Genomic DNA, 20,393 nt, shown 5'->3' on the forward strand with positions numbered 1-20,393 from the left:
GCGCATTATAAATAGATATAAATAAATAAATATAAATTTCATTGTATTTTTAAAATTATTTCGGTTAATTGACTAGTCAACGACCGGGTTCTCTTAACACTGTATGAGCACCAATAAGCTCAAGTGTCTCGAATTAGACCGAAAATTTATTGTACATTCCCGTGTTTTTTCATTTTTATTTTACCTTTAGTTAATTTTCTTTAGACGGTTGGCTTTACAGCCTGATAATAAATTACTCTTCAAGTTTCATAAATTTTTTAAAAATCTTATACATTCTACTCAAATTATTTATACTTCCACTTACAATTATTTTGGTAGTGCAATCCAAAAATATTGTAATTTCTAATAGGTAGCTAAATAAAACAATACAACTTGGATACTTTCAATAATTTTGGGACAATCAGTTATTAACATAATAGGACTTCAATATTCCTTGGCTTATGGCGCGAATATCCCTGCCTTTACTGATAATATAGGAACTTTTGAAGCGACAATGAAAAAAAAATGTTGAGCAATTATATTGTCTAATAGCTATATGCTTTTAATCCTGACGAGATAAGCTTTACGGCGGTTGATGAATTGCGGAGGTAGTATATAGAGTGGTCACTTTTAACCATTTTTATTCCTTTATTTTACATCATTTTTTGTTCTTGGGGTTGTATTTGAATATGTATTTTTTGTTAGCGAAAATGTATTAAATACAAATTGAATTTGTACAGTTAAGCTTAACTTACTTATGTCGAGCCTTAATTGTAGGAGGTGACTTATTATAAATGACGTCGATTTTGTCGAACTTTGACTTTAAAAACGCTTTTAAACTAACTAAAAAATACTCATAAATTGTTTATTTCTTTCTTGTAGGTCCCAATATCGATATCGGAAGATGGCGTTAACAACATTTAAGGCAAGTATTTACTTATTAACTTATTCATTAGTCTTGCGTCGAAATCTAAACTAGGCAATCTGTCCTTTTATTAATACCAATTGTACTTTTGGTAAGAAGGACTGCGATGAATGTCGCGATGAAATATGCAAGTAGCAGTATGCAAACTAAGGGTCGAAACGGTATTTTTTCAAATGGAACGCCCTGTATGTTATTTAAAATTATATGAGAGTGGTATACCGATGGTATAATTTCCGATAATTCTAAGAAATAAAATTATCTAGATATATTTTTTTAGTTAACCATGGCACGTAAAATTGTATAACAGTTCTACCACTGTTGTTTTCACGTGGTGATTCACGGGGGTGTAGAAAAGTCAATTCAATTCAATTCATTTGCAACAAAATAATGATAGAAAGTTTGTGCAAATTAACGTTTTGGAATACTTCTTAGCATATCCCAATGATTTAGGCATCAAACTTTGAAATATGTCAAACACTTGAAACGAGAATTGAGGAACTATTGTTAAACAACACAGCGTTCCAATAAACTAAGTATACCACTATTCTAAGTCATTAAAAGGAAATTTAACTTTTGAAATTTTAACTAATGCACAGAGTGTCACATTTAAACAAATATTGTTTATCTATATACATCTTTGCAATTGTTAACTTGAAGTTTTAGTGATATCACATGGTGATGAAAAATAAAAATGAAAAATAATTAATATTTCGAATAGGAAGAAAATAATGTGGGGAAAGCAGTGAATAAAAATGTATTAAATTTTACGGAATGTCATTTACAGTGTTGCCATGTGTTATTGTTAGAATTGGCATCCATACATCAGCCGGTGTTTAAAAACTACACACGGCATGCTACAATATCAATAACAAGCGCTGATGCTAGATCCGCGTCACCATCCATATCCGTGCCCAACCGGTGAGGTCCGCTTTAATTTTGTGGTTAGTGACGTTTAGTAAATTGCGAACGTTATTTCGCAGCAAATCGCAGCAACTTTTTGCAACCTGAAAATCGATCGTTTCGATTTAGACGCAACTATTTCAAGCGAGTAAACCACGGACAATACAAATTGGTTAGTCTGTCGAACGGTGTTGCCAGCGCGACAACTCTTGCGCTGTTTCCGGCGGATTTAATGTTACCGAAATACCTACTTTTATAAAACGTGTTTCGTCAAGCGTATGATGCATTGAAATCGCGGGAAATTATATTTCCTCGTGATATCATTTTATTTGATGACGCATATGAAGGTCGAACTTGTTTTCGTGGCCAGCCGGGATCATACCGTATTCACTTTCCGCGAAAACTGATGCGGCGACGTTAATTTCGTGTTTGACCATAGAAAGTAGAGGTAGGTTAATTGCATTAAGAAGAACCCTCTTTTTACCAATCGAAGGAGTGATAAATCGAATTCGGTGTTAGAGAGTTGCGTAGTGCAGTGTCCTAAATGGCAAACAAAAAAAAAACGCGTATTGACGGCGTCGCTTTGGTCGCAGTTCCTCAGATCGACATTCGCCGATCGACTCTGGGGCGATGCTCGATTCCGATGAGACAGGGCAACACTCGCAAGTCGTCATCATCGGATCAGCAGCAGCTCGTCTCTTATCCTCCGCCATTCGCCAGTGATTCCGTCGACACTCTCAATACAGGCTCTCTACATACAGGTAAGACGTGTCGATGACATCATGACAGATTTCGCAGAAAGGTTTTACACCACCGGAAAGAGTGCTTTATTGCTGTTTTGAAAAAATGTTTGCGAAATATTTTGAATTATGCAGGATGCAATTAAATGGTACACCTCCCAATATTCCCATTAAAATTGGCAAGTTCGCATTAAATTTCAAATCAAATTGTCAAGACCTACTGGTAATCACCGGGTGCGTAGTTTACAGTAGTTTCAAAAAACTTTAGTTATCTACATCTCGACAACAATACTCGTAAGTGCAAACACTACCAGCATGACTGGCACTGGCCGAGACTCCAAAGACAAGTCGACTCGGGAGTCAAGTCAGGGTCAGAGACAAGCCGACTATGCAGGGTTAGCGTTGAATGCTCGAAGGCAAGCCAGTTTTAAAAGATGGGAGTCCTAAGAGACGCCGTCAGCCAAGTCATACCAGAGGATATCCGCCACTCTAGGTTGTTAATCAGAAGAAGGCTTGACTGCTTGAATGAATGTGGCATCTTTAAATACTCGAATTTTTGCTGACTAGGCGGTTGTTCGGCAAAGCCTAGTTAATCGCGATCCAATATGTAGATAAGGATATTTTACCGCACCCTAGGCTAATCCTTCTACGTTACAAGGATATTGGAATCCAAGAGAGGCACGGGAAATTTTACTCTGTTGTATGTTTTTAATTTAATTGAATTCATTTAAATTAATTTAATTTTTAATAATGGAATCATTTACAAAAAAAAATAAAAAGGGTAAGGCCACAGTGCGGCACTTTGGGAATCTTCTAGTTAAGTCACATGCTAGTCGACTGTATTCAGCTTAAAACGCATAGTAAAAAGTTTTGATTTAATGTAGAACGTGCTCTTTCCGGTGTGAAAAAGTGAAATCTGCGGGTCGTCTCATTTTCGTAACGCCCTGTACAGGAGAGGTCGCGTAGGCAGTTTTGAAACGCGCGATTTTCAGTTTCGACCGAATTAGTCGAGGTGGAGGAGCATGACACCGCCGGCGACGTTTCGGATGGCGAGTCCTCAACCTGGGACACCCTCAAGCTGACCTCCCGGGGCGGCCGGGGCACGCACACACCCCCGAAGCGAACGTCGGCAAGGGGCGGCGGCAGGGGTGCCCCACGTGATGAGACGCCGAAAGAAATACAAGAAGACGATGAAGCAACTCTCAGAGAGCTGCTTATTAGGTACCCCCGAAGCCCGCTGACGAACGGGGGTGCAATTTTTGCCCTTGTCGCGTGGATGGTTGCGCCCCCTGTCGGAGAGTTATATCTATATACTTATTCGATGCGAGATTTTTGCGCGAATTTCACCGCTTTCGTAGAAATTTCTTTAGTCCATGACTCTGTTCTTAATTTCGATTTTGTTCGTTTAACACGTTTGACTGCAACAAGAAACACGTGTGCTCCACCAACTTTTAAATATACCCAGGCGGTGTGAAGCATTGTTGCATCTCATACCATACCGTGGAATATATACAACGGTGTCGGCGCATGTTAACTGGGGCAAATTACAGTAACAAACGAGAAAAACTCGCCCTGTTTTGCCCGAATTTTCGCCCAATTTCAGAGGATAATCATCAATCAATCAATCAAGGTCTGACTGAACTCCTCTCTGTAGGAAAGGATAGACACTTTTTGCGGGGGGTGGGGGTGATCCGAAATATCTGCGAAACCTTTGCTTTTATGTAGTCAACATTCTCAGATGGATTTCGTACTATACCTCGTTTGGTATTTAGCATCAGCACATCTCATTTGTTTTTCTATCATATCAGTGTTACCTTCCTATTCAATTACCTTCATTTTTTAGTTTTACTTCTGTTATTTCTTTTGGATTATGCCTCCGGTACTGTGTGTCTTTTTTTTCCTGTTGTACTTTAAGATACCTCCCGCGACAGCACTGGACTTTACATTTTTATTCTAGTTAGTCGTTTCAAATTTCAACAATCTGGAAAAATGTTACACACACTGTGTTCCAAATACCCTGTATATTTATATTATACGCAAATCTTCCATTCAAAACAAATCGGATGACAAACTTGTTTTTTTTTTATTTTTTATGCACTGCATGAACGACAGACATCCTCTAGCTGGAGGGAACAAGAATCTCCGATGCACAAACTTACATCCGATAGTATCACTTTTTGCACTTTCTCCAAAAGTGTCCAGTTTCATCTTTTTATCACTGGTTTCGTTAACAGTCAAGTGTAAGTTCGCTAGTAATATATCAGCTATGCTGCGCGACATAAGACCAATAAACACTTAGCCTCGGTATGTTCTTTAGTCGCATCCGTATAAGTAAAGGAGATGTTGTTTAGATTGGTCCGCTTATTTATTCTTGTAATAAATAAGAACTAAAAGTTCAGATTTTCACGAAGATATATATTATGACATGACAATTGTTTCGACAACACCGTGTCTTTATCAAACATTGATAAAGACACGGTGTTGTCGAAACAATTGTCATGTCATAATATATAATTTCGTGAAAATCTGAACTTTTAGTTCTTATTTATTTTGATAAATGGATTTTCATCAAGTAAAAGCCACCTCAGTTCAATATTCTTGTCGTGTCCACCTTTACTAAATTTTTGATGTTTATTTATCGATTAATTTCGAAATTGAATCTTCGAAGCAGGAAAGAAATCGTCGCATCGAGCATGTCAAAATATTAATTTTTGAAAGCTGCATCTTGAATATTACAGGGAGGTCTCTGAACTCTTCTAAAATTGCGGCCTCGTCTATAATAGAACTGTTGACTGCATTTTTTGTCGGTGAGGACCTATCAGCTCCTGTGTCTCTTGTTGATAAATCAAATCTGCTGACGTTTCACCAATCATCCTGTTGGCTTCTTTAGAGCTTAACTGTAACATTTAGATTTATCCTCCAGGAGGAATCCAGAAGATTTGTAAATAGTAAGATATACCCTCCTCGTCAAAAAATGCGGTCTATTGGCTTCTCCGCAGAAGTTTTTACCCTGAATACTATCCTCACCTTCTAAATACTAAACACTAAAAAAATAGAAACCACGTGCTTCGCCTCTAAAAAAAAACAAAAAATAGTGTTTATCAAATTTAATGGTTGCAGTCATCGTGTAATTTTTGTAACGTTTTTGTTTTTAATTTTTAAGTTGGCCTTTGTTTTGTACTTATAAATTTTGTTTTTGTTTCCAAATAAACGTTTTTTTTTTTCATTTGATTCGTTTTCGTTCGTTGCCGATCTATTTTCGAAACTTTGGTCCAATCAAACTGCCGTCTGTTTGTCAGTTGTTTCGATACCCACACCCCTATGACGTGTATGGTCGAAACATCTCTTAAAGTGCCGATCACAAAGGATTTTTACAAGTCAAACCATTCCATTGTCTTTGTTTATTAGTAATTGCATCCGTCACCAGTAGGTCATCTTGTTAATAGTCATTTGCTTGCGCGCCGCCCGTTCCTGAAACAGGGCTGTTGTTGGTACGCTGTGCCTAAAACGGCGAGAAAAACAATTACAGTCTGTGATGAGTGTGAAGCAAAAATCTTGCGGTGCCTCAATTATGAGTAAAGGAACGGATATAGTAAATGTAAATTGGCACGTTTGGTTTTTGTAATGATTTGTGTCATTTTAAATAACAAAAAAATAAAGATACGAATTTTTGCATATCATGCCGCATGATCGACTAAAATCAACGTTGCCAGGTTAAAAAAGTAATTAAATCAGCTGACGCTTTAAAAATTGCAAGATTTTCCAAAAAAAATTAACCTCTAAAAACTAAAAAAGTTTTTTATAGTGAAAAAAAAATCCAGCCCTGGCACATGGTATTATGTGCTTATCAATAATATCTGTAGTTCTGGGATCATTGTGCAAAAGAAATATTGACTGTGGAAATTCCTCTAACCATCTTTGAAGCCTATTCTATGGCATTTGCGTTTTTGTTTTGTTTAAAGTAATCTCGAATGGTAAATTTATTCGGGAAAGTTATTTTATCCAAAGAAAAACCCTTGTTTGCAACATGTTATTATATTAATAAAGCCCCGTAGCTAAATTGCAGACTGTTTGTTTAAAAAAGTTACCAGATGTAGAAGTTTTCTAAAAAATCTGGTTAATTTTAACCAGACCCGGCAAAAGTGATGAAAATATATGTGCCAGGATTTTCGTTATTTTCAGGCAGTAAATTCAATCTAAAGTGGAATGACAAAGGTGATAGAAAAGTGAGGCGAGTTGTATAATAAAAAAGACGGGTAGTAATGGAGATTCTTCTTTTTCTCTTGCGCAATGGGCGTTCTCGTTGTTTAATTACTTTATTTTCCGATGTAGTTCTTACAGAAATCGTTTATTTGATGATCAAACAATATTTTCTTTAAATGTTTAAAAAAATTATAATCATCTAATTTGATTGATCCACTTAGAAATTAAAAGTAAATAAGTCAATTCTAGAATTTAGAAAAATGTTAGAAAGTTCAGGTGTGTATTTTTTCAGGAGCATTGTTTAAAAAACACTTTAAAATACTAAATATGTGCGTTTAACTATTTTTCCTTTTAAACTAAATGGTGTGAGAATGTCAAAATACCAATTTTCGTAATTACATGACATTACTTAATATTTATCATTCATTCATATTTATATATTTTATTTATACAAAAACTCAAACAGTTATTAGAAACAAACCACCATGTGGCGGATGTAATATGCTACTGCAACCTTTTAGTACACAAGAATTTACCATTTTGGAAAACGTTTAAGTATCCTACATATACAAGATTGTCAAAAATAGTCAAAATATATCACAACCACTTAGTTTAGAGTAGGATAAACGATTGAAATAATTTCACGAAGTACCTGTAAAACAATCTAACCAATAATCTATTCCAATGTATTATTATAGTTACTTGCCATTAGTATTAACTAAAATGAAGTTTGCCTCACATTTCAGGGGGCTGGTTTTAGTTGGTTTATCCCGCCCTGTCAATCTTAGTACGGTTAGTACGGTTCTGTTTTACACCGCAAGGTTTTTTATTTATACGAAATAAAGGCATTGGAATGCGGCAGGAGAAAAAAAGCGAGACACTTTCTTTGTGACTGGCGGCCTTTGTTAGTGCACACAAAAAAAAATTGAAACTAAATTAGTAGCACGCACCTTGACAGGCTGTGTTTCCAAACTATAGGAGGAAGACTGTCGAACAGTGCCGTCGATGCGGTGATGCCACACCGGAGCACCGCGTGTCCGCGCACGTTTTGAATACAGGGGGCCAAATAGAAGTCGCTAACAGGAAATCATACGTTACGTGCGGAAGGTTGAAGGATACCAGCGGATAGGTGTCCACTGTAGTTTGGAACACAGCCATGGTATCCTTGCCGCCTCCCAGGTATACGACTAGTCGGGCGCGTAGCTATACCGGACATGCTTCTCCGGTTTTGCGGTCCAGCTACGCTTCCGTGCTCATGCGCTTGCGCCAAGTAGAGATTTTTGCACGTAGACTCCGGTAGCGTTGATTGAGTGTTAGGTGTTCGTATATCGTTTTGAACGCGGAAGAAGCATGCCGATTTCACTACCAAATTACCCCAGCACGCCCGGCAGAACTAGAATGAGATTGTAGGCATCCTACGAGAAGTCTAGACGCCACTATGTAGCTCTGTGGTTCGGCCCCAAACTCAGTCTAGCAACCTCGAATGCATGATCCGACTCCCGCATGATTTTGTGTCGTCACGAATCGGCAACGTTTCATTAACCGTCCGCTCCTGCGCAGCTTGCAGAAGCAGGTGAGCGTGATGAGCATGAATCTGAGCGCCAAGCTGGACGAGTTGCAACGCGGCGACCGCCACTTGGAGACGACGGTGGCTCTCTGCGAGATACGTACGCAGCTCCAGGAGCTCACCAAGTCTGTGGAGTCGTGTCAGTCGGAGGTGTCGGAGGTCAAACGCGACATGGTTGCGATCAAGCACGAGCTAGACACCGTGCAACAGGTCAAAGAGGAGATCGAGGAGTTGAGGGAGTACGTCGATCGCCTGGAGGAACACACGCACCGTCGAAAGTTGCGTTTGCTCGAACAGGTGAGCGGGCGATGCGTTAAACACCGTACCCACCGTGATAACATCAAGCAGATATACAGTTTCGTTGGTAAAACGGAAGACTAAAGAATCGTAACGAGCGCGTCGGTGGTGGGGTTACGATCTAAGTTTTGCTTCAAGCGTAGGGGATCGTCATCATTGAACAAACCCCGCAAAAATAACCAAAGTTTTGGTTTACTTATCTAAGTGATTAAAAATTTATTATTATAATATGATCATAATAATATGGTATCTGACATATCTATGATATATGTGATAGTACAGGGACTTTTAAGGCCAGCATCAAAAAATGGTGAGAAGGGGCAGTCACACGCTCCCTTGTATTTTTTCATTAAAATATTGTAATGTTTATATTTCCAAGTTGCAAGAAATTTCACAGATCAAACTAACAGTTTTACTGCAAAATAATTGAGATGACTTTTGAAAATGTAATTATGTACTATAATAATAAGAACCACCTAGTTTCACTGTTTTCAAAACTATGTTATGATATTAAATAGTTGGAAGGAAAAAATTAAGTAGAAAAAATTCAACTGGCCCTTGCCATGAGGAAATCCAATTTCAATCTGATTTTGATTTTTGACTTATTGACTTTTTTTGAATTCGTGCAGAACTACACGTAGAAACCACGTCGTGTCTACCACAGCATATACAAAAACATTCAGCAAGCTTACACAGCTGTTGTTTTTGTATATGCTGTGGTGTTTACAGGCCTTTAAAACTCAATTAACATCCATCAATACAGCCTTGCGACGTCCAACAATGAACATGGTCGCTGACAGTTGGTCAAAATATGCCAGTAGTTTGTGAAATTTATGAGCATGCGCAACAAATCATTCCTTTCTTTACGAAAATGTAATAACGGTCTTTGCGGCCCCTATAATAGCTTATAGCTTTATGAGTATTAATAAAATATTAGCCACACAATTTTATGAATGGCGGTTGGGTGCAACTCCTGAGTTTCCGAGGAAGCATGTTATCTTCCAGTGGGTTATTTTAGTCTGGTTCGGATCTTTTATTTTTATTTTTATTTATTTTTTTTGGGTTGAAGAATGGCAAGTAGGCGCTTGCTCGAATTGAGGGCCGTGACTCGTTGAATTTACGTTATTATTATTGTTATTATTTTTTTATTTATTTATACGAAAACTTCGTTGACTTTTCTTTTGTGGGCGCCAGGTAGTTTGCTAAGGCCCGATGATACTACAAATTAAGCTACCTCCAGAATAAAACTACCAAACTCTAAAGATTGTCACTTACGTTTATTAATCAACAGTTACTACCCGCAAGATCGTTTCGACAACTACAAGTTTATTTGCTGGAAAAATGTAATTGAAAGGCGGTAGTATGGCAACAAAAAAAAACAATAACACTAAATAGTAGGCACCAGCGCTGGGCAACCAGTAAATAAATAAATAAATACAAGAAGGAGCAGAATATCACAAATTATTATCACTAGTGGATACAACCATAGTTATCGCGCTAGCCCAGTGTTGGCTAAATGAAGAGCAGTAACCCGGTAATCCGGTAGTAATAGCAAAACCACTACGTGGTACTTATCCGAAATCCTTCCGGCGTGGACGGGCGGTTTTAGTATGGATGCCGCGAATAGCGGACTTGCGTCGACGTGGAGGGACGACTAACCCAGTAACTCGGCCGACGGCAGGAATCAAACTTATTCCCCGAACTGGTGTACCCTAGTTGTGCTCAACCACTACTCCCTTACACTCAACCTAGGCGTCTAAGAGGAAGCAATAATCAGGAGGATCACGCACGGGCCTCCAGCTGGGCCCTATAATACAACAAGATGGTGCCTTACCTCCACAGCAGTTTCCCGAACGGATAGAGACGCCGCGAACCAGCAAGACAATGGCTAAACTAATGGCCAATTCTAGACGTTATTTACGCAACTAAAATTTCCGGACCAATTTAGATAACGTCTTTTAACCTCGAGAGGCACTAAGCCGGAATATACAAACGAAACATCGATTTGCCCACTAAATTATCAGCGAGGGTCTGTCTTGCTTGTGGAGTTGCTACTGAACCCTAAAACGATCAGCAGGAGATGCGCGCAGAAATATCGCGATCCTTTACACTCGTTGGCACTCTTCCGCGTGCGTATTTTGTCGAACGATATTTTATACCTACAGGTAGTCGACCCATTATACCCTATTAATAGTAAAGCTAATCCTATTCGAAGTATATATAAAAAAAATCGTAACAAGCAATAATTACGACTAAGTTCATTTCTATATATTGTAGGGTTTGACGGCTTTCCTCTCCTACGCCATATTCGCCGCAGTGCTGGGCATGTTCCAGTTCGGTTTCAACACTGGGGTGATAAACGCGCCTCAGAGCAACATCGAGTGGTTCATGAAGAATGTGTACAAGTCCCGATACGGCGACGACCTGGGCGACGAATGGGCCAAAACGTTGTACTCGGTGGTGGTATCGATTTTCGCTATTGGCGGTATGGTCGGTGGTTTCAGCGGCGGAATGGTCGCCGACAAATTCGGAAGGTGACCCATTCTATAGGCAGAGGTAGCGCACAACGCCACTGAATAATTGACTCGTTATTCCAGGAAAGGCGGTCTACTCCTCAACAACGTCCTCGGGATAACCGGGGGTAGTTTAATGTGGTGCGCCAAAGTGGCCAACTCATACGAAATGCTCTTCTTCGGGAGGTTTATCATTGGAGTCAATTGCGGTGAGCGCTACCAATATCCTTGCAGTCGGTTTTAAAAAAAAATCATTGCAAGTTCGCGATGATTCCTTCATCCAGAAACTGGAAAAAATTCCGAAATTCCACTCTCGCAGTCAAATAATGCAGGGCGGCACAAAAGTGTGGCAAAATGTTTTGCATAAACGTTTAAAAATATTTTCGATAAGAGAATTCCATAATAGTAATGCGCATTCCAGAGAAAATCATGCCTCCAACTCCCTGGCCAGGAGGGCTGCCTGACTAAACTTCACAGGTCGGTTTGGAAACAATAGGATGAAAAATAAAACTGTTGGCTAGCTAGGACGCTATTCAGCTATTCAAATTAAACAGTAGTCAAACAATACTTGTCTAAGAAAAAGCTACGCATGACCACGAGTATTCTTACAGGTCATTGCTTACCTAACAAACATCAATTCAGATTGGGTTTGCAGGGTGTGTGAATGGTAAAACGAGAACACATTCTGCGCGATTGTCCTAACCTCTCGAGTTTGTCGTATTTGTTAAATAGATGTAACTTCACTATTTGAAGGCGTATCTTTACTTCATTCCGAATAATATCGATCTTTAACGGCTTATTATCAACAAATTAAAGCAAGGATTAATCAAATTTCCTTTTTTGGTTTACCAAACCACTTCAGTAGTAACAAAAACGTATTTTAAGTAACCTATTATATAACGATAACATATAAATATAATTATTTTATATCCGGGGCTCACTAACTATAGCGATGGTGATAGAGTTATAAATGAAGTAGTTATATAGAGGGTGTTTTATTTAAAATATCATAAAAAAGTTAGCTTAAGGTTTCTTCAAGTTGGCTAAATATTGAAAATGCTTCGTGAAATAATGAAATAATAATTACTTAGACGCTTATTTGACTATATTAGGGTCCATTTTTAATAATATAAGGGTAGTAGGTTCACGTAGGTTCATAGGAAAACACTAAATATTTTTTATTTTTTGCCCATGGCAAAGTCTCATTAAAATTTGAAAACAATCACTATGTTATATAAGCATTCCTTGGAGGAATTGTATCATGCCTAAAATATACATATAGGATATTCCAATCAATTATTATTTCTGTATTGCAACGCCTTGTGAAACAACCTGTATAATTGAAAACAAATTTTTAAATGTTTATCTTTTGATTTTATGCAACATTTGTTAAAAAAAATCAAAACAGTGGTAAAAAAACTTGGTTGTGTACAAGGGTCAGTACCGGGGCCACTTCCTTTTCTAATATACGTTACCGTTACACACAACTGGAAAGTTAGCCTTATCGCGCTTACCAAGTTTTGTGTATGTGTTTGTGTGTCCGTATGTAGCGTTATTAAGGGCAATACATCTAAGCTCGTCTCGTGTATTTATAGGGCTGAACACATCCCTCGTTCCCATGTATATATCCGAAATATCCCCCCTGAACCTTCGCGGCGGATTGGGTACCGTGAACCAGCTCGCCGTCACTTTGGGTCTGTTACTGTCGCAAGTCCTCGGCATCGAGCAAATCCTGGGCACGAACGACGGCTGGCCACTGCTCCTCGGTCTGGCGGTCGTTCCCGCCTTGCTGCAGTTGGTACTGCTGCCCGTGTGCCCGGAGAGTCCCCGTTACCTACTGATCACTAAACAGTGGGAGGAAGAGGCGAGGAGAGCACTGAGCCGCCTAAGAGCCAGCAATCGGGTGGAGGAGGATATCGACGAGATGCGCGCTGAGCAGCATGCGCAGCAAGCGGAGGCCTCGATCAGCATGGTTGAGCTGATTTGCTCGCCCACGCTGCGCACGCCTCTGATCATCGGCATCGTGATGCAGCTCTCGCAGCAGTTGTCCGGGATCAACGCGGTAAGTTAGAGAGACACGAATGTTGTAGTCCGAAAATGCCACCTTCAGAACATACCGCTTTGTATAAGGAGCCTCAAAATTCAATTTCTTAAAAAAAAGATACCTCAATAGAACAAATATATGGACATTCATCCTACTTTGCTTCGTTTAATTCTTATTAATATTTATTTAAAAGTTTTCATGCTCTCGAACAAATAATTACTGACAATGAACGGTAAAGTCTATAATTGGTACCATTCCAGAGAGACAAGGCAAAAATATAAATAGCGCTACGAATTTCAACCCTCCACGTTTAAAAATAAGCGAGATATAAAATTTCAAAATTCATTATAAAATTTTGAGTTTTTTTATATTAGTTTTCAAGGTAATTTATCAACAACCCCCTAAAATTTGTTTTTGGAAATATCAACAAATTATTGACAATTAAGCCATATTTCATGCCCTACAAAATTTCCAATTAAAGAAATAACCATATCTTGAAGATACCTCCCTTGGCCCCTGCCTCCACGGTCAATTTTATGGTAGTCATTTTGCTCAAAAATTTACATTTTTATTTATTTTTTTAAATACCCACGTTGATCAGGAAGCCAATTAGGTCTGTAGATACCTAAGACTGTCTCTCTGCATTTCGGTATGTTTTCTGCCATTTTGAACTTTCCCTGACGACGAACCTAAAAATCGTTTTTTTAAATATTATAATTATTTAATATTATATTATTTCTGAAACTGTTTGAATCAAATTTAGAACATCAATTGATTGGGTGGTAAAATTTATTGGCGACTATATAATTTTTAAAAAACAGTGTAGTACGTAAATGAGTTTGAAAATGGGAGGCCTCATTCCATTAAACATTTTCAGGTGTTTTACTACTCAACCGACCTGTTTGAGTCGTCGGGCCTGACCCCGGAGAGTGCCAAGTTCGCGACGATCGGTATCGGGGTGATTATGACCGTGATGACGTTGTTCTCCATCCCGCTGATGGACCGGATGGGTCGGAGGACGCTCCACCTCTACGGATTGGGGGGGATGTTTATATTTTCGATATTTATCACCATTTCGTTTCTGATAAAGGTTCGTTGGTATTTTCCCGAGGCAACCAATCCCCTGTGTAGATAATACGGTATAGTGTATCTCAAAGTACATCTTGTTGCCCTTTGAAGGATCCTACCCCCATAATCTTTTAACGATGTTATTACTTATTGCTATTGGGCAAACCCAGCAATAAACAATCATTTCTAATTATACTAACCAAAACAGATTTAATTTAGTAGTTAATCAGCCTTATTAAACAAGAAGCTATAAGAGAAAGAGATAAGGGATATTATTTATAGTGAAGAACGAAATAATAGAAGGGAAGGTTGATTTATTAATCTCATCGTATAAGTAATGGGGAACAAGAAGTAATATATTGCATTTGTCAAAGCGAAATTCTTGCTTCCTTGGATCAACTAAAAAAAAATCTATTAGACGAAGATATATATTCAATTGTGTCCGTTCCCTAGCATTGTTTGGAAATGAGACTTGAATGCTTAAAAATACCGCGAATATTGGTCCGGAGTTTTATTGGTGTCGGCAGCCAACACAGTGTACTTTTGAGACAAACTATACACTAAAAATTTGGTGGGGGAAAGTCCACATGTGGTGATGGACAGTGAACCCAGTACGTTTTTTTTTAATATATTTATTTCAAATTACCGCCAATACAATACCATATAGCTACTAGATGTATGGCGGCCCTGACTATGCTGATAATACACTAATTTTTGAAGCGACGAAAAAAATGGTTGAAAAGAACCATTCAATATACGCACGCGCGATCATTTTAAATCTCGTTTTCAACTAATAGCATCTTTCATTTCAAACAACCAATACTTAGCGCCGTTTAAGAACCAACATAGACGTTGACAGTTCATCAATTCGGCAGGCTAAGGTTAAAAGGTTAAGAGTAAAGTTTGTAGAAATCGTGGTTTAGAAAGAAAATGGTACAAATTGTAGGTTAGTGTGTGAAATTTAGAGGCACGCGCGGAAAATCTAGTGTCATCTCTACGAAAATTTCATTAGCACATCAATTTTTACCATCCTCAATCCGCTATATTTTCTAATAGCTATGTGGTCAGTACGAACAGTTGGAACAAAAAAAAACAAAAGTTTAATTTCAAGCTTTTCTTCGATGTTGTATATATATATATATATATATATATATATATATATATATATATATATATATATATATATATATATATATATATATATATATATATATATATATATTTTAAACTGGAATTGTGCTTGCTATAAAATATTAAATCGTGCAAACGTCTTTACAAGAAAAAATGAATGAACTTTCACAAATTATATTTTCGCTTTGTAAAAATCCCAACAAAATTACTAAATTAAAAAATTTAAAACAATTTGTAATAGGAGTTGCTTGCAAATATTGTTTGGATCATTTTTGTTAAATAGTAGTTATTAAAGGGGTCTAATTTTTCGTTTAAAAACAACAACTACAACAAATTCTTAAATATTTGTGGCAATTTTCCCAGCAGCATTATTTTATAAACATGTAAATATTCTGTTGCTATATTTCGTTTTTCCATTGGAAACTGACAAATCTAATATTTTAGAATGACTTTATTTATACAAAAAACGTATCTTGAGAAACTATTAGGCGCATTTAAGGGAAATTATGAATGATGAGAAACCAATAATCAAATGTATTAATAAATTAGTGTCAGGTGTGGGATAAAACTGTAAGGCATGTCTTTATTTTAAGTTGCCTTCACATCGCAGCCTGCTTTTATGATTTTTCCTTGAAGTTGGCAATTAATTCATCTACTCGCATGTCCCTGTCGCCATTATATATATATATATATATATATATATATATATATATATATATATATATATATATATATATATATATATATATATATATATATATATATATATATATATATATATATATATATGTATATATATATATCAGCTTCACACTCATATCGCCCGCTTCTTAGCTGCACCCCTTGTTAGTGATCGACTTTCTTGACATGGTGGAGGAGAGACGCTGTATATATCCGTACGCCAAGTCCAAAGACATTTAACCACACATGGGACCACTTAATCTTTGCAACAAAAGAATCAAGAGAACAGAAAAAATATGCTTATTTTAACAAAATTAATTTTAAGTAAATGTAAAAAACAAATAACAGATAATATTTTACCGATCACGCACCCCGAGTATAGTTAAATATATAAATACGAAGGTTTGGGTCTCCTCCGTGGTTCAGTATCTCTGGCAATGATTCATTCACATATCTGCACGCATTTGATTCTCCGTCGTCGCTGCTCACTAAAAAGCTAACATATTGACCCCGCAGTATTCTTCATTGGAGGTTGTGGTGCTAATAACTTCGAAGGCGTTCGGAAATTGATGGTGATACCGAAAGGTTTAAGACACCCTTCAGTGAGACCTCTGGCGGAAAAATATTACTCCACTTGGGAAGTAAAAAGTGGCCTGTGTTTCCATGCGAGGTTGATGTTTGCGTTGTATGGTTTATGTTAGGAGAAAAATAGTTCGCGATTTAGTGACTTGGATTCATGATTTCATGCGAATCTTCAACATTAAAGAAAAGCTTACAACAAACGATTACAACAAATATTACCAATAACAAACCTACTTAGCTAGGAGCAATATACTTTCAACTTCCCCACAAGTCAACTGCAAGCGATGCGATATGCAAATCGGTATTCTAAAATATTTAGTTGGCCTTTAATTTCATGGAGAGTGCTTTTAATTGTGTTAATTTGAAGGCACAATGCAAAACTGTCCTTTGCATTATCTGTGCAGTAGACACAATTATTTTTTTTAACGAACCATACACCGCAAAAATGACTAACGGAGCCACGAATAATGCTTAATTGGTTGCTTCTGTAGGTGAAAAAAACGATGTTTAATGTCAGCAGCACCATCGTCGGAGAATAAATTCTCGAATATAATATTCACACTAAGCACATGGTAGCTATTTCGACACCATCGACATTATATCCAAGAGACCTGACAAGCCCTTAATATATTTGGGAAATATCCGAAGTGGCTCGCAGCCGTGGAAAACAAAATTGGCGGGGTAAAGTGACAGTTTCCGCACTCTAGATCGGTGTGTAATTGGGTATTTTACAGACGTCAAACGTCAAATGCTTTGACATTTTTGAGTTTCAATTGTTGAATTTTAAATATCAAATAAACAACTTTTTAAAATCATTTCGCACTATTTCATGTGTAAATTAACACACCATATCTTCATTTTTATGGGTAAGTCACACATTGAGCAGCATAAACTGATGAACGTTTTCACATTTCCAAGCGTTCTATTGCCACTACATAGGAACAAAATGAATGAGTTTCCTCGTGCCTCATTTGGATATAATGTTTTATGTCGACACACATACACACACACACATAAACACAAGCGCATGTTACACTTCCATAGTATTTACGTCACTCCTCTCCGGGGTCGGGAAAGGGACACGATCGCTACGCCCCTGATAGGAGTTTTTCGGGTATGTGCAGGAAATGATCGATTGGATGTCGTACTTGTCGGTCGTGTCGACGCTCTTCTTCGTGATGTTCTTCGCGATGGGCCCCGGCTCCATACCCTGGATGATCACTGCCGAATTATTCTCCCAAGGACCCAGACCCGCGGCCATGTCTATCGCCGTCCTCATCAACTGGCTAGCCAACTTCCTCGTCGGTATCGTTTTCCCTAGCATGAAGGTGAGTAAGCTTCGCTCTCTGTTTCCGTTTACCGTGGCCTTAGTAATTTGTACACGACGACTTTTACCGGGATGCATTTCGATATACTATGTGAAAACGAAATATTTAGATTGAAACTGCGGGAACATGAGATAGAAAATTCTGAAATATTGAAATATTTTCTTAAATTCACACAAAAAAATATAATTAAAAAATGTACATGCATTGCGCACTACTAATATTCCCTGAGTCTCTGAAATAGAGCTGGTTGATAACCGGGGACGCGATAAAAACCATATTGTATTAAATGGCTACGCTACCAGATTTAAGTAGCTTAAGAATAATATGATATGGACGTTTATTTTCAGCAAATTCAGACAAAATACGAATTTTATCTGTCCAGAATTCTTCAAACTATTGTCGATATGGGATCACATTTGCGCAATCCATAGCAGTCATAACGTATATTATTCATTATAGCTGTAGCTTAATTTGTTGCTGTAATATTTACTTTTTTCTACCAAAAAACGAAGCTTACGATATTTCAAAAAATGAAACGAATAAAAAATAAATATCTCGAATTAAATTCGGTTGACGGGTGTGAAACAAGTTTCAACGTCTTTCCAAGAATACACACGACGAAACATGATTTCTAGCCCTCCTTATATGGTCTATTTTTTCATTTTTAGGGATGATACGCATACAGTCCGAATGTTTGCATTTTTATATCTATTTTATTTATCAACAAAAAAACTAGCACTAAATACATAGTTTGAAAAAATCAGTCTTGTTCACCCAGACCGTTGGGTATTATAGTGACGACGGCTTGGAAACCCGTGTGCTTATCGGCCGTGTACTTCACCACTCGTTTGGACCCGTCCGGCTGGACGACTATATATTCCCCCTCCACTTTATCACCGTTACGCGTTTCCCACTGACTTTTGATGTCGTGAGTGTGAAGTTCGTTCACCGAGTAATCGTAGTGATACCTAGCCTTGTCCTGCTAAGTGAAAGAACTCAATCGATATGATAGTAGACTTACAATAATGGTGGATGGTGGAATAAATCAAACAAAAGAGGGGTGATTGAATATTATAAATTTTGTGTAGAAAGACTTCCTCTTTTGTTTCATTATGTCACTCAAAAACAACTCAAGAAATCTCTTAGGCTTTAAACTGAATGTTGATTATAAAAATAACAACTCGCGAAAAAACTAAACCATTTTTTTTCTTTTCAAAATTTTGCTTTGCCGTTAACTAATTTTCCTTTTTTTTTTCAAAATTTTAACAATCGGTATTTGGCGCCTATATAATAACGTGTTTGCAATGAATGTAATCCGAAGATTGTAGCCCCGATAAGATTTGCATATAATTATTATTTTTTGGTTGCACGGAGAAAGTGTTCATTACTTTTTACAAAACTTGTGGATTACTCCTGCGTTGATTTTTGCTGAGTCGAACCTGCTAACGTTTCGCCAATCATCCTTCTTCAGAGCTTGACTGAAACTGTTTCAGTTCGTAGCAGGAATAAAGATGTTTTGTAAAAAGTATTACAGTAGCCTGTGAAAGTTTCTTGGAAAAAAAAAGTGTTCATTGTTCTAAACTCCTAGCAACAACGCGTAAGAAATATAATTACTTCAATTAATTGGGAAGGCTAAACGATGAAATTTAATTTAGAAATTTAACTTCGCGCGATGCGTTGGGCCACGAGAAGTAAAAAGAAAAAGGTTAAGTTGGCGCCTCGCTTACGGAATAATCCATGACTTTTTCTTCGTTGTGGTCTTCGAACGCTGCGTCATCGTTGTGATCACCAAAATCATAATGGGCGTTCTGGAAATCGCCACGGTCATAATCTTGACCACTCTCTGGTCGACCCCGCGTTGCAGCGATGACCGTGGACGCAAATATCTTTTAAAAAAGGCTTAATTATCTTTTAATTTTGCCAGGGAAATTCTACTTTAATTTTTAGCAATAAAAATTTAATAACTTTTATAAACTTAGCAATTTACTTCCATATATTTCCATAATCGTCCATATATCTCCATAACTTCCATAATATCTCGAAAACTGATATTTGTTTTTTTCTTTTTTAGTTTAATGCGTAGACTTTAGCCATGTATCGAGTACCACGAGATGTAATTACCCCCTACTTTTTTCTACAGCTTCAAACATGTGGATTTAATTTTTTAGTATAGTGCCGGTTCATAAAAGTTATAAAAATAAAAAACGTCTCCGCATAGTCCGAAATACTTCTCCAAATAAGTTTTGAATTTTGAAGATTTGTGTCCCGTAGAAATGTTGGATCTAACATCATCAGAAAAAAAAAACCCAAGCGCTCGAAAAATAGCATTTGCCCACTTACTATGATCGCGATCTCCATCGTACCGTTGCGAGGGACGCACAACTCGACTACCGACAGAAGTCAATCGGTCAGTTTTATATCGGCGCGGCCTGGGA

At 37.5% G+C, this 20,393-nt stretch overlaps 2 protein-coding genes across 16 annotated transcripts in view; one reads left to right on the forward strand and one right to left on the reverse strand.

The window, feature by feature from the left end:
• The window catches only part of LOC132698481 (glucose transporter type 1), a 45,835-nt gene that overhangs the window by 11,393 nt on the left and 14,049 nt on the right, over window positions 1-20,393 (forward strand). For 4 of the 14 annotated variants that reach the window (XM_060664564.1, XM_060664566.1, XM_060664565.1 and 1 more), the window contains 9 exons: window positions 862-904; window positions 2,398-2,565; window positions 3,537-3,765; window positions 8,308-8,611; window positions 10,889-11,145; window positions 11,209-11,333; window positions 12,720-13,186; window positions 14,046-14,258; window positions 17,734-17,958. In XM_060664564.1, the coding sequence (XP_060520547.1) occupies window positions 2,448-2,565; window positions 3,537-3,765; window positions 8,308-8,611; window positions 10,889-11,145; window positions 11,209-11,333; window positions 12,720-13,186; window positions 14,046-14,258; window positions 17,734-17,958 (1,938 nt within the window). In that variant the 5' untranslated portion in view covers window positions 862-904; window positions 2,398-2,447. Of the gene's footprint in view, window positions 1-861; window positions 905-1,563; window positions 2,566-3,536; window positions 3,766-7,725; window positions 7,927-8,307; window positions 8,612-10,888; window positions 11,146-11,208; window positions 11,334-12,719; window positions 13,187-14,045; window positions 14,259-17,733; window positions 17,959-20,393 lie in introns of those variants that run through there. The other 10 variants (XM_060664570.1, XM_060664571.1, XM_060664575.1 and 7 more) reach the window with 8 other exon arrangements.
• Window positions 18,695-20,332, reverse strand: LOC132698484 (larval cuticle protein A2B-like). Of its 2 annotated transcripts, none has more exons than XM_060664584.1 (3): window positions 20,299-20,332; window positions 19,686-19,844; window positions 18,695-18,937 (listed from the first exon to the last, which is right to left on the reverse strand). In XM_060664584.1, the coding sequence occupies exons 1-3, from the start codon at window positions 20,314-20,316 to the stop codon at window positions 18,719-18,721; spliced, it is 396 nt and encodes a 131-aa protein (XP_060520567.1). In that variant the 5' UTR covers window positions 20,317-20,332; the 3' UTR covers window positions 18,695-18,718. The 2 variants fall into 2 exon arrangements, with proteins under 2 accessions (XP_060520567.1, XP_060520566.1); XM_060664583.1 differs by having other exon boundaries at window positions 18,695-18,940.

Source organism: Cylas formicarius, unplaced genomic scaffold, assembly GCF_029955315.1.
Source record: "Cylas formicarius isolate icCylForm1 unplaced genomic scaffold, icCylForm1.1 PGA_scaffold_2__14_contigs__length_35257938, whole genome shotgun sequence".
Lineage (NCBI taxonomy): Eukaryota > Metazoa > Arthropoda > Insecta > Coleoptera > Brentidae > Cylas > Cylas formicarius.

Coding starts and splice junctions, on each gene's coding strand:
- LOC132698484 (XM_060664583.1), bottom strand. Junction 18,941..19,685: donor AAAAAGTCATGGATTATTCC/GTAAGCGAGGCG, acceptor TCTTTCACTTAG/CAGGACAAGGCTAGGTATCA.